This window comes from Dromiciops gliroides, chromosome 2, assembly GCF_019393635.1.
Source record: "Dromiciops gliroides isolate mDroGli1 chromosome 2, mDroGli1.pri, whole genome shotgun sequence".
Lineage (NCBI taxonomy): Eukaryota > Metazoa > Chordata > Mammalia > Microbiotheria > Microbiotheriidae > Dromiciops > Dromiciops gliroides.
In genome coordinates, this window is record NC_057862.1 from 608,232,201 (window position 1) to 608,247,271 (window position 15,071).

Here is a 15,071-nt window from a genome sequence, read left to right on the forward strand (position 1 = left end):
AGTCACTTCCTGACACCAAAGAAAACATGCATGGTCTTGCCCTCAAAGACCTTCCTTTCATGGCGGAGCTTTTCTACAGCCAGTCTCCAGCAGGGGGCGTCATTCCAATCGTTACAACTAGAACAGGCTCCCAGTTGAGTTCCTAATTCATTAAAGCCTTCTTTGTTCCCCCAAACTATCCTCCACCAGTTCCCAAAGTGAGATTCCTACAGGTCTGACCATGTCACTGTCCTGCTCAAGAAGTTTTGGTGGCTCCCTTCCGCCTCTAAAATCAAACACAAACTTTGGCTTTCACAACCCTTCAATCCTCAGTTCTGCTAGAAGCCTCTCCTGATCCCTCTAGCTCTTAGTTCTCTTTCCTTCCCCTAGAGCACTAAGCCTAGAACCAGGAACACCTGAATTCAAGACCAGCCTCAGGCACTGACCCCTTAAACCTCCGTCTGCTTGTTTCCTCATCTGTAAAATGGGGGCAATAATATCACCATCTCCCAGGGTTGCTGTGAGGATCAAACGAGATGTATTTGTAAAGTGCTACATAAATTCTAGCTATTAGTTATAGGTCTGAGTCTTAAAAACCTCTAACTGGCATTAATTAGATTGCTTCTCTCCTGTGTGAACCACCATTAAATGTATATATATATATATATATATATATATATATATATATATATATATATATATATATATCACACTGTCACAACAAGACATTGTTCTTATTCTGGGGACACAGGAGGAGGAGTTTTAAAGATGTTTCCTGGGCTGAACTGGATTCTTTAATTCTTTTGTATTAAATAGAGATCATATTTCATGCCTCACAAAAATGTCAGAATTAAGGGGCAAATGGGTGAGAAACCCATTGTGGTCAACAAGTAGTCATTTAAAAGCCGTTAACATCTTTGGTATGTTGTAACCATTACTCATTCGATATCAAGCAGACCTCAAAGCAAGGAAGACCTACGGGTCAATCTGACTGCAGGCTGGGTGACCCTGGACAAGAGACTTAACTTCTCAATGCCCCAGGCAACTCCCTAAGGGGAAGAGGGAAGAAGCATTTGTTAAGTGCCTACTATGTGCCAGGTTTAATTCTCACAGCCACTCAGAGAGGTAGACACTATTATTATCACTATTTTACAACTGAGAAAACTGAGGCAAACCAAGGTGAAGTGACTCGTGAAGGGTAACAGAGCAAGTATCTGAGGCCAAATTTGAACTTGGGTCTTCTTAACTCCAAGCCCACTGCTCTATCCACTTATGCCACCAACTTTCTCAGACTATAAACACTGCAAATATGTTAGATATGTGTCCAAAGAAAGTCTTTTCACACCTGGAGTTCTATACAATAATGAAATCATATTTCAGGAGCAAAACAAGCATTACTCACCTACTCCCCCATTATGTTTCTGGTTTTTTTTATTTTTTTTTCCTTCATATAAGGTATTTTATTTTTTCCGTTACATGTAAAGATAGTTCTCAACTTTTGTTTATACAAGCTTTACAATTTCAGATTTTTCTCCCTCCCTCCCCTCCCTCCCCCCTTCCCTAGACAGCAGGTAATCTGATATAGGTTTTATATATATATATATATATATATATATATATATATATATATATATATATATATATATATATACACACACACACACATAATAACATTAATCCTATTTCTGCATTAGTCATGTTATAAGAGAAAAAATCAGTATGCTTCTGTTTTTTAAGAGAAATCATAGAATATTTTTATTGTTCATTCACTCCTCCCTAAACGAAAGAATTTTTTACATATGCTTTTATTCTGCCTGTGGCTGTATCTAGAGCCATTCAATAAATTCCTTGGGAGAAGATGCTTCATTTTCCTCTCCAGTACTCTAATTGCAGAACATGCTACTTGGGGTGTCCAAGAGGCTTGCATGTAATGCTGTCATGTTGAGTTTCTCTCTGCCATGGATGCCACAAAAATCAGCAGCAGTTAGGGAGAAGCTAGGTGGTACAGTGGATAGAGCACCAGCCCTGGAGTCAGGAGGACCTGAGTTCAAATCCGACCTCAGACACTTTATACTTACTAGCTGCGTGACCTTGGGCAAATCACTTAACCCTCATTGCCCTGCCACCCCCCCAGAAAAATCAGCAGCAGTTCATTTTAGAGGCTACCACTGAATCCACCTCCTGATTCATTCCTTTTATGAAGTTATCTGATGTGCCTGAAATCCCTTCTTAATGGGTTCCATCCATTGTCCCTGTTGGTTCTAGGCTTTGGAGCTCTACTTTGTATGGCTTCTGGACAAGCCAACAAAAGACCTGAAGTTCATTCAGTCCCAGCACATGTAATTATGTAAGCATCACATACAACAGTTTTGTTTTTAATGTCTAAATATCATAGCTTTACCAGGTTTTCTAGATAAGACTAATGCTTTTTTTTTTCAGCCAAGCAAGAAAAATTTCCCCCTCCCAATTTCTTTCTTGTTCCTTAGATGAAAGGTGCCACTATTATTCATTGGAAATGAATTCCTAAAGGTGTGGTTAAGAGAGGACTCTCCCCATAATCCCATCAGCAATAGTTCCAGCAGTCTTCAGCCTAGGGTAGGACTTCAAAGAAGGTAAAGGGCCATGAGGACTTAGGATAGTGGAGACCTAAGGTTGAAAAGGGCCTATGGGGCAGCTAGGTGCTGCTCTGGATAAATCACTGGCACTGGATTCAGGAGGACCTGAGTTCAAATTTGGCCTCAGACACTTGACACTTACTAGCTGTGTGACCTTGGGCACGTCACTCAACCCTCATTTCTCCACCAAAAGAAAAAAAAAAGGCCTTAGAAGCCATCTAACTTCACCCTTTCCTTATTGTACAGATGAAGAAACTGAGGCACAGAGGTGTAAGGCAACCCTCCCGAGGTCATAGATTGTAAGGAGAGAAGGCAGGATCTCCTGAGACCAAATTCAGACTGCTAGATCAGGCTGCATTTGTGCCTTTTGTTTTCCCCAACTCTCTACTTCACATAATCTCAATTATATCAAAGTTACTAACTAAACATTAACTTTTAATAAATAACTTTCTAATTATATCAACCTTCTTCAGATCATAAATGAGAAACTAGAAAGTTTCAGCTTGTGCTGATTTGTATTATACCGAAGAAAGTCTGTGTTTGGAGGGCAGGGGGTGAATGGATGGGGTCAGTAACCAGGGGCAGCCGCATCATATATTTGAATATCCTTGTAAAAGATTATTGTATGGCATTTAGACATAAATTGAAGAGATAGAAGTTATGAGATGCCAAACTAAACCACTCACAATGAGTAGTAACATCTGTCGATTCTCATGATGCATTTCTAAGCATTCTTTTACTTGCCTTGACTCAAAGGCTTCCAAAGGGTTTCCATCAAGTATTTTTCATTAATCAACTGAAATGCTATATTGTTAATAGGCAAATTTGCTTAGTGATATTTTTTCATCATAAGGAAGAAGAATCTTGGCCATCCCAATAGTCACAGGCATCATGAACTTCCAGAGAATGAGAGAGAACAGTAACCAAATCCCATCTTTTCTTTCTAACAAACATTTACCGCACTCACCTTTCAGATCACCATTGCCATCCTGGTTGCTGTCCTTAAAAGACCGTGGGTAGATCTGGTATATAGGACTGGCTTGCCACCAATCGAGACACTTTGGAGACAGGATAATAATTGCAATGGTCGAACTGATGAGCACAAGCACAGATGCAACGATGAGCCAGAAGAGGATCTCTCGAGTGACCTTGTACCGTGGCTGGCTGGAGTACAGAAGCAGGACTTCTTTGGGCATCCCTGCATAGGGCTTGATGGCTACAGGGTCTGGTTCTTGGAGAGAGATGTCAATAGCAGTTGTCTTCAGTAGATCTGCCTGGTTGCTGTCATCAATTTCTCCTTCCGGGACTGCCTCATTTTGCACAAATCCATTGTTAGTGTGACCCTTCATACTCATTCTGATAGAGTCTTTTTTACTTTCTTCTTCAGCCATTTTTTGCTGCTTCTCCTTTCAGGGAGCTTTCTTGCAGTAAACAAATATCTTGCTTACTGAAATGTTTGGTGGTGTGATTAGCTTGGTACGGTTTATAAATAAACCGGCTGGTCAAAGTTCAACCAGGGAAGAAAGAGTAAAGGTAAAGGGGATTTAAAAAAAAAAAAAAAAGAAAGAAAGAAAGAAAAGACTTTACTTTCCGTATAAGTCCAAGGGGGCAAAAACTAAAGCATTAAGCTTTAAGGAAAAGAAAGGAGATAAATGTACCAAATATGTGTTATTTTGCCCATTTTGTTACATATTGTATATTTATGTTGTGTTTGTATGCATGGGTTGGTATATGTATACAACCACTCCCTCTCTTCCTATGCAGTATGAATTGCTTCCTACTTTCCAGGAAAGCAGCATTTTGTAAATAGCTTGTACTGTTTACACTGAAGAGTTGTTTAATCATTGGTAAGTAGAAAATGCTGACACTTCTGCCCTTATGCAAACTAAAACGTATGCTTTTTATATCTAAATTAAATCTCTAAAATGGTATGTTTTCCTTGCAAACAATGACTTATGGTGTGTATCATTTATTTAAAAGCACTAACGACGACATGAATTATTTACTCAGATAACATCAAGCTTTTTTTTTTTTTAAGAGAGGATAAAATTTGGAATAGAAACAACAAAATAACTGATTTTTATCTCCTTTGCTCCACTGGCTTTAAATACATAATCATTTCCAAATTGAAAATATTTCCTGAAATTAGTTATTATTATGTAATTTTATGCATATTATTATATAATTAATTTATTATTATTCTGTGGGAAATCATGTGCAATTTTTTTTCTTTTCTATCTGAGCTCTTTGTGATATTTAGATGCATAAGTGAGGAAAAACTTCTTAGCCTTTGGAGGAGCTACTGAGAGAAGTAGAGAAAATTTTAGAGAGTCCAGGGAAAAAGAGAAGGCAAACTTGGTACCAGCCAGGAAATCTCCCTGTAGCCACAGACAAGTGGGGAAGTCAACTCCCAAAAAATCCTTTGATTTGCAGCTTGTACAACCCTAGAGATTACTATGAGTGGACTTCCTCTGAGGTTGTTTTCTCCTTGGATAAACTGAGATTCTATCTTGATCCTAAATCAAAGAGCTTATTTACTTTGATGCATTCTGTTATCTGACCTAATATCTATAAAATCCTCATTTCTATTTATAATTTACTTTGATAAAAAGCTATTCCTGTTCTTTGTATAACCACAGACTGGTGACAGGGACAATGCTAATTAGAGTAAGATAAGAGTCACCCTCTTCTTAAGAAGAAAATGCCTTTTATTCTAAACCCCTAAAAGAGGAGGACATACCCCTAGATATAACTGATGTGTGATAAACATTGTTGTTTGGGTAGGGTGTATGGGGTATTCAAGGAGGACTAGCATCTCTGGGTAAAGGCTTGCTGAGCCCTTTTCAGGGCTGCTCATCCACCCTTGGTGTCCACCTTCACCCAACTCTCACTAGTGGCTCCAAGAAGCTATAGCATGTACAGAGACCACACCCCAGTAAAACCGTTTCAGCAGACAGGCTAAACCAGGTTGAGGGTAATCCACAGGCCACACCCCAGTAAAATCTTTTCAGCAGACAGGCTAAACCAGGTAGAGGGTAATCCACAGGCGTCAGATATATCAGTGAGTTAGACATAGATGAATATCTTTCTAGTCCAATACCCCACCCCACCCCATCCACCTTGGAAACAGGAGCCGGAAGGAGAGATTGTCCTAAGTGCTGTTCCTCTGCTACTTAAGGGGCAAGCATTGCCCTTCTCCTACTCTCCACAAAGAGATGTGGAGTGGGGCCTTGCAGATCCCAGATATGATGTCTATCTATCCATACCACACTCTTATGTTGAGATATCAACATCTGTATTAAAAGTGACTACATATACATATCTAAACTCAGCATTGCTGCCAGCACAGTAATACCCAGCAATCACTGACGAGGATTCCTTCCCCCAGAGGGTTTGAAGGACCAAGGGGTAGCATTGTTGAGAGGTGGCTTGCTTTCTGGCAACAAAGGGATGCTGGAAGTGCCCCCCCAAAGCCACCACAGAAGATGGGGCAGTCTCTTAGAGCCCTCCCATGTACTGGAACTGGCTTCCTTTGTAAGCAATAATGTTCATCAACATCTGCCTTTTGGATATCTTCTATAAAAAGCTCTTTCCATCTTTAAGGGAGTCATATTTGTGTGTGAATAAGGAATGAATTATTTATTTATTTATATTTTTGGGGGTGAGGCAATTGGGGTTAAGTGACTTGTCCAGAGTCACACAGCTAGTAAGTTTTAAGTGTCTGAGGCCGGATTTGAACTCAGGTCCTCCTGACTCCAGGGCCAGTGCTCCATCCACTGTACCACCTAGCTGCTCCGAATTATTTATTTTTAATGGATTTTTGTAAAGGATAATGCAGCTGAACAAGCAGTCCTCAGTAGAGGGGTGCATGAGGTACCTCAACAACAACAGAACATAAACCTTTCCAGGCAGATTTTGGATTATCCTATTGTTGTCCTTCATTCTCAAACCATGACATCGAGAGGTGATGTTATAACTTGCAGTGAACCATCTGGACCCAATGGCAAGATATACATCAGGACGACTGGAGATGGCCCTGGATGTTTGAGGCAATCAGGGTTAATTGACTTGCCCAGGGTCACAAAGCTAGTAAGTGTCAAGTGTCTGAGGCTAGATTTGAACTCAGGTCCTCCTGACTCCAGGGTCAATGCTCTATCTACTGCACCACCTAGCTGCTCCTTAGGGTTGTCTTAACAATATGCTAAAAGAACTATTTTGAGGTTTTTCATTTTGTCTTTTATTATTGTTGCTGTTTTTGTTGTTATTTGAGAGACCAACCAGAATTGTTTCACAGAGACTGTCTTGTGATTCTTTGGTGCAAGTCAGTGGGGGAGGTATTTGAAAGGTCAATGCTTAATTCTCCCAAGGAACCCAGAGATATTTCTGAGACTGGAGATGTGGGAAAATGGGCCAGTTGTGTATGTATCCCAGCTAATCTGCTTAAGGAAAGATGGGTTGAGGCAGCTAGGTGGCAAAGTGGATAAAGCACTGGCCCTGGAATCAGGAGGACCTGAATTCAAATCTGAACTCAGACACTTGACACTAGTGGTATGACCCTGGGCAAGTCACTTAACTCTAATTACCTCATCCAAAAAAAAAGTTATATTTAAAAAAAAAAAAGGACAGATTGGGTATCCATCAATTGTTTTAAGCTCCCATTCTCACTTTTGAACTGTGACCTATAATTTTCTCTTGAGTGTTCAGTGAGGGGCCCTGCAAAGCTCAAGGCCCAAGTGCCTGGCACCAACCTGGCAAAAATGGTTACTGCTTCTACATGACAGAGAACATGTACTAGCCCAGAGGAGACTCTCTGGGTTTGTGCCTTTCCGCTTTGCTTGGCATCTTTTCCTGAGAATGGGTGGGTAATCCTGAGCTGGATATCCTTGGCCCGGAGAGCATCTTTGTGAGTCTAAGATGTCCATAGCGTCAAGATGAGATGTCAAGGGGTTACTCAGTGGGAATACATGACTCTTCTGCAGTCTCCAGAAGGACCATTTCCGAAGGAGAGCCTAAGCCCTGAGGTGATGGGTCAAAATCTTTTGCGGTTACCGGATCCACTCCATGTGGTCATTGCTGACTTCATTCTTTATGGGGGAGCAGGCAGGGGCAGTGTCTCTTGGCCCTCAGCATGTAGTCCTAGTGTCGTAGGGCTGAATCAGGCCTACAGTGTTCCTGCCAACCACAGGAGGGCAATGGCAGCACAGGCCCTCAACAATGCACCACATAATTAGGAGGAGAGTGAAGGCCACCATGATGGAGTTATACCCAGAGATGGCAGCAGAATAGGATTCAACACTGTCTGATCATCAGGCAGCCGAGCTCAGGTCCTAGTCGTGTCCGTTGTCCTATTCCAAGACGGAGGAGAAGTGGACCACGGCAGATGAACACCCCAGGGAAAATGACCGAGAGGCAGGAGGCAAAGAGGCAGATTGCAGGGGTGCTTGCCTGGGCTTCGGGTAGAGGCACAGCAAGCAGAAATACAAGATAGCTGTGCACGGCAGCAGTGGCAGTCAAATGGCAAAAGAGTGGGCACTGGGCATAGACAAAGGCAAAGGCAGATCCACTGTAGCCCATTACTGGGATCTACAAGTGACTGGCCCCTCTACAAAGCTGCTAATATAATATCCAATGATCATCCCCCTGAAAGGACTTGGATGACAAAGAGGTGGCATCGGTGGGAGGTAGCTTGCTTTTCAGGTGGTGGTCTATTTATCCAGCCCCCACAGAAGGCAGAAGCCCATCAGGAGTGTCTTATGTGGAAAAGATTTTGAATTCTATCTCCCACCATAGCGCTTCAGGGAAGGGGAGGTTCTGGATGGTGGACCAGGAAACACCAAGTAGATGGGAGGTAAAGGACAATTCTCTGTATCATCTTTGCTGAAGCTCCTGCTTATAGTCACTGCTCACCATTGACTCACAGTGAACCACAACATTTTGGCTTCATCCACAATGTAGACCTGATCATTTAGACCCAGAACTTGGTTTTCCAGGGAGGCAGGGAGTGAAGCCAGGAATTTCTGGATTTTGTTGTCCCATATTCATTGATGGAGTTGTTACATTTTGAGTTTGGGTTTTTGTTTTTTGATATGTTTCTGTTTTAGCTTTTCTTCTCCATCTTTAGTGTTACTTGTATGAAGTTTCAGGATGGCTAGGTGACAGTTGATAGAGCACCCAGCCTGGAATCAGGAAAACATCTTCCAGAGTTCAAATCTGGCTGTGGGACTCCAGACAAGTCAATAAACCCTGTTTGCCTCAGTTCCTCATTTATAAAATGAGCTGGAGAAAGAAATGGCAAAACATTCCAGTATCTTTGCCAAGAAAACCCCAAATGGGGTCACAGAGAGTAAAACACAACTGAAAAATGACTGAACAACAAAATATCAAGCTTCGTGAATACTAGAAGTAAGGGTGACCAGTAACATCCCTAAAGTAATTTTAGTAGTAGAATGTCCTCGTAATAACCTTATTACCAAGGGGATGGAGTGTGGTGGTAGCAACATCCTAATCACTCTCTACATGCAGATGAGTCTAGTCATTCCTTAAAAGAAAAAACAAAAAACCTCATTCCTCTCTGAGCTCCACTTCTTCCTCTCCAGACTTCTCCACCAAACCTTGGCCATAATTCTTCAGAAGCCTAGCTTTATATCTCCAACTGCCTATTTGGACATCCTGAACTGGATAGACATCTTAAACTCCAGATGTGTCAAACTGAACTCTTTATCTTCTTCCCACCCACAAAACCCTCTCCTCTTCCTAAATTCCCTATTACTGGTTATGTTTGAGAATGGAATTTGTCTTTGTATAGTAGAGGAATAACATTCATCTCTCCTCCAGTACACCATTACCTTCCCATTCACCCAAGCTAGCAACCTAGATGTCATTCTCAACTCCTCACTCTCTCACCTTCCAATATGTTGCCAATGTCTCTCAGTTCTTTGTAACATCTCTTGTTATACCCCACTTCTTTCCTCTGTTACTGACACCACCACATGTAAAATGAGGGAGCTGGGCTCTCTTTTCTTTAGCTCTAAATCTGGCATCATATTATCTCATAACTTATAGAGCCTTTGACAGTTTTTTGAAAGGGAGGTCTTTGGGGGCAGCTAGATGGCGAAGTGGATAAAGCACCGGCCCTGGAGTCAGGAGCACCTGAGTTCAAATTCAGCCTCAGAGACTTAACACTTACTAGCTGTGTGACCTTGTGCAAGTCACTTAACCCCGTTGCCCCACCAAAAAAAAAAAGAGTAAATTTGCTTTCCTGCATTAGAATTTTTCAGGCCTTATATTTGTTTTCTACATTGGCCATTTGTGTATAGATATTATAAGGCATGAATTTTACTGCTGGCCCTTTTCTTAGATTTCATCTCCCATGAATTTCTGGGCATCTCAGATGCTATTATTCTTCCTCTGTTATGGCTACTCTCTATAGTCTACAACTTGGGGCATATACATAGACAAGCTTATCCCTCTTTCATCTTTTTTAGAAAGACAGGAAGAAAACAAGCATTTCCTTAAATGGCTACTATGTGCCAAGCATAAATGCTTACAATTATTATCATTTGCTCCTCACAACAACATTGGGAGAGGTGCTATTATTGTCCTCATTTTATGTTGAAGAAACTGATGTAGACAGAGGTTAAATTACTTGCCAGGGTCACACAGCTGCTAAGGATATGAGTCTACATTTGAACTCAGGTGTTTCTAACTTCAGGTCCAGTACTCTATTCACTGCCCATCTAGTTTAACACCCATTTGGTTAGATATACAAGACATTTACTAAACCTTTGTTAGGTGTACTCTAGCTCTGACCAGGAGTCTGTCCTCCCTCAATTATAAACCATGTTCCTGAAAGCCAAATTCCATCCTCAAACACAACTTTATTGTTCAGAAGTTCACTTCTGAAATCACTTTTTCCCTTCTTCCATTTCCTTCAATGGGCAACAAACAGTGAGGAAAAAAAATAGCCTGTGTCCCCAGGGTCTTCAGTTTTTTCCTTAAGGTTTCACAATAGTTGTTCATTTTTATTTTGGTGATTTCTGGAAATATTGAACCCACATAAATCACCAGATGTAGGTACTTGATCATCCATTTTGATAATCCCCACCACCACCACCACCACAAGGCAATGGGGGTTAAATGACTTGCCCAGGGTCACACAGCTAGTAAGTGTTAAGTGTCTGGGGTCAAATTTGAACTCAGGTCCTCCTGAATCCAGGGCCAGTGCTCTAAACACTGCACCACCTAGTTGCCCCTATTTTGATCATTCTTAGGAGATTCTGAGTTATGTCTTGGATCTATGCCCCAGGAAGACAAGAGACTTCTATTGCTTTTATCAGGTCAACAAATATTTACCTCAAAACTGAGCACTGAATTTCTAACTACTACTACTACTACTCTTCTTCCTCTACTCCTTATAGCATGATCTCTTTTCCCACAGCTTCTGTGGCTCTATTATATCATATTTTGGAGTATAAGTAGCTTCCTCCTCAGAGCATCCAACTTTCTCTTTTAGGAAAAGCCTCAAATCATATTTTTTGGGGGGATGAGGCAATTGGGGTTAAGTGACTTGCCTAGGGTCACACAGCTAGTAAGTGTTAAATGTCTGAGGCCAGATTTGAATTCAGGTCCTCCTGAATCCAGGGCTGGTGCTCTATGCACTGCGCCACCTAGCTGACCCTCAAATCATTTTTAAAGATTTAATTATATAGCTGTCCTTTTCCTTCTCTTTCTTCTTTGAGTAACACTCTTCCATTCTCTATTATTCTGATAAGGTGTCTCCCTTCCACCTCAGATTCCAAATGAAACCCTAATGGTAGCTGGATGGCGCAGTGGACGGAGCACCAGCCCTGGAGTCAGGAGTACCTGAGTTCAGGTCTGGCCTCAGACACTTAACACTAGCTGTGTGACCCTGGGCAAGTCACTTAGCCCCAATTGCCTCACTAAAAAAACAAAACAAAACAAAACAAAACAAAACAAAACAAAAAAACAAATGAAACCCTAATTCTTTTTCCTTTGGGAAGATTTAATTCTCTCTTACAACCTAGAGCTATGGAGAGGCATTCTCTAAATCCTTTCACAATCTCCTCTACTGTGTTCTTACACATGGAAGAGAAAGATTATTCACTGTGTTCTTACACATGGAAGAGAAAGATTATTCACTTGGCTGTGGCAGAAATACAAACATCATAGACTTCTGCAAAGTTACTGAACAATTTTCTCTATTCATGATAATTGTTGAAAAATGAGGCAGGGGGAAGCTAGGTGGCACAGCGGATGGAGCACTGGCCCTGGAGTCAGGAGGACCTGAGTTCAAATCCAGCCTCAGACACTTAACACTTACTAGCTGTGTGACCCTGGGCCAGTCACTTAACCCCAATTGCCTCACTAAAAAAAAAAAAAAAAGAAAGAAAAAAGAAAAGTGAGGTAGGCAGGTGTCACGGTAGATAGAGTGTCAGACCAAGAGTCAAGAAGATCTGAATTCAAATCTGGTCTCAGACATTTAGTGGTTATGTGGCAAGCTGAGGCAAACCTAACTTCTCAGATTCTGTTTCTTCATCTTTATATGGGTATAATAATAGGACAGATCTCCCAAGATTGTTGAGAATAAAATTAGATAACATTTCAAAAGTGCTTTGCAGATCCTAAAATGATAGGTAAATGCCATTATCATTATTTTCAGTCTAGTTTCTTTGAACTACTGATGGGATATTTATACCTCAAATTTAAGTACCTGATTAAAACACTTGCACCCAATTGTCAATTCTATTTCTTGACTTTCTGATTTCGTAAATCCATATTCAGTTCACTAATCTTATCATTTTCTATTTTGTTAATATATGTTTATAAGAATATTATTTCCCTCCTGAAAACGGCTTTAGCTGCATCCCAGAGTATTGGCATGTTGTTTCATCATTACCATTTTCTTTAACATAGTCATTGCTTCCAAGATTTGTTCCTTGACCCACTCATCATTTAGTATTGTATTGTTTCCATTTGGGTCTATATCTTTTTTTGTTATCCCTGAATCAATTACTATTTTTATTGCATTATGATCAGTAAAAAATATATTAACTGTTTTTGCCTTTTAATATTTCTTTACAATGGCCCTTTGCTTTAGAACCTGGTCAATTTTTGTAAAAAGTTCCAAGGGAAAAAAATGGATATTTAAGAAAACAGAGGACTTTCAAGTATTCCTAATTAAAAGACCAGTACTGAATAAAAAATTTCATACCCAAATACAAGACTCATAGGAAACATAACAAGGGTGAGAGAGAGAGAGAGACAGAGAGACAGAATGCATGAATGAATGAAAGAGAAAACAAGAGATTCAACAAGGTTAAACTTTATATTTCTATATGGCAAAATAATATTTGTAACTATTAAGAACTTTATTACTATAAGGGCAATTAGAAGGAGTATATATGGACAGAGTGTGCTGATATAAGGTGACTTTGATGGGATGAAACCCCCCCAAAACAAAACAAAGGGGTGAGAAAGAAGATTGCACTGGAAGGAGGGGGTGGATAAAATGGGGTAAATTATCTCACATAAAAGAGGCATGAAAGAAGTATAATGGAGGGGAAGATGGAGCATGGCAGGAGAGGGGTCAAAGAGTTTAAACCTTACCCTCATCCAAATTGAATAAAATAGGGAATAACATACACACTCAGTTGGAAACATAAATCTATTTTACCCTATAAGGAAATAAAAAGTGATGGGAATAATATAAAGGAGGAGGAGACTGATAAAAGAGAGGGCACATGGGGGAGGCAGTGATCAGAAGTAAAACACTTGTGAGGAGGGACAGTTTGAGAGCGGGGGAGGGAAGAGAGAGAGAAAAACAAGGGAGGGGGCAGCTAGATGGTGCAGTGGATAAAGCACCAGCTCTGAATTCAGGAGGACCTGAGTTCAAATCAGGCCTCAGACACTTGACACTTACTAGCTGTGTGACCCTGGAGAAGTCACTTAACCCTCATTGCCCTGCCTGGGATGAACTAGAATGCTACAATATGTTATTTAAAAGAAACACATTTGAAGGAGAGACACATACAGAGAAAAGGTAAGGGAAAAAAATTTTAATTAAAAAAAAGGAATCACATAGAGTAAAGATAAGGGGCTTGAGCAGAATCTATTATATTTTAGCTGAAGCAAAGAAAGGAGAGGAAATAATCATGATCTCAGACAAAGCAAAAGCAAAAATAGATCTAATTAAAAGAGATAAAGAAGGAAAACATATCTTTCTTAAAGGTATATTAAACATATCCACACCAATAGCATCTAAATTTTTGAAAGAGAAGTTGAATGAGTTACAGGAAGCAATAAACAATAAAACTGTAGCAGTGGGAGACCTCAACTTTCTTGTCTCAGAATTAGATAAATCTAACCAAAAAATAAACAAGAAAGAAGTTATTAATTTGACTGTCTCATTAACAATCTTTCATATGACTATTAATAGCTTGCAACTCTCCTTTTGAGGACTGTTTTTTTCCCCTGTCTTTTGATTAATTATCCACTGGGAGAATGACTTTTACTTTTTTTTTTTTTTAAGCAATGCATAAGCAGTCATTCAAAACATTTCCACATTAGCCAGGTTGGGAAAGAAAACAAACAAAAACAAAACTGATAAAGGAACTAACAAACAAAAAAATATGCTTCAATGTGTATTCAGACACCATCAGTTCTCTCTCTGTAGATGGACTGCATTTTTCAAAGGACCTTCAGAGTTGTCTTGGATCATTGCATTGCTGAAAATAAGCAAGTCATTCACAGCAGATTATCTTACATTATTACTGTTATTTTGTATACAGTACATTTCACATTGTATCACCTCATGTAGGTCTTTCTGGGTTTTTCTGATAGTATTCTGCTCATCATTTTTTTTGTAAACTACATTTATATAGTACTTTAAAGAGAGATTTCCTTACAATAAACCTATGAGGTTGATTCTTGCAACTATAGTAATAGGTAACATTTATATAGTACCTGACAAAGAATTTTCTTCACAGTAGCCCAGCAAAGTACCATGTGTTTTATCATCATCAATCCATCCTCATTGTCATCAATCAATTCCCATCTTCATCCAATCATCATCAGTAAACCAATCTTCTTCTTCTTCATCATCACCATCTTACATTATTCTTGCCTCTGCTTCAAAATTTTTTTCAGTTACTATTGTTAACTGTTTCCCTCCATCCTATTCCATTCCCCGTGATATTTACTCTATTTTCTATCTTCTTTCACCCTAACCCTCCTCAAAAGTGATTTGCTTCTGACTGCCCCCTCCTGCAATCTGCCCTCCCTTCTTTCACCCCTTCCTCCTTATCCCCTTCCCCTCCTACTTTCCTGCAGGGTTAGATAGATTACTCAGAATGGCTTTTACTCTTAGCTATTTGTGAAAATTCTCTATATATTTTAGATATGACATTTTCTCCCAACTAATCACTTTTGTTTTTATACTATTTGTGTGGATTTTATTGT

General features: G+C 40.0%; 1 protein-coding gene across 2 annotated transcripts in view; it reads right to left on the minus strand.

Annotated features, from left to right (window-relative positions):
• The window catches only part of SLC3A1 (solute carrier family 3 member 1), a 51,617-nt gene extending 37,006 nt beyond the window's left edge, over window positions 1-14,611 (minus strand). Inside the window, exons 1-2 of one of the 2 annotated variants that reach the window (XM_043983086.1) lie at window positions 14,577-14,611; window positions 3,562-4,092 (exon numbers count right to left, since the gene is read on the minus strand). In XM_043983086.1, coding sequence (XP_043839021.1) covers window positions 3,562-3,985 — 424 coding nt within the window. In that variant the 5' untranslated portion in view covers window positions 3,986-4,092; window positions 14,577-14,611. Of the gene's footprint in view, window positions 1-3,561; window positions 4,121-14,576 lie in introns of those variants that run through there. The other variant, XM_043983085.1, reaches the window with a different exon arrangement.
• Window positions 14,612-15,071: the final 460 nt, after the last annotated feature.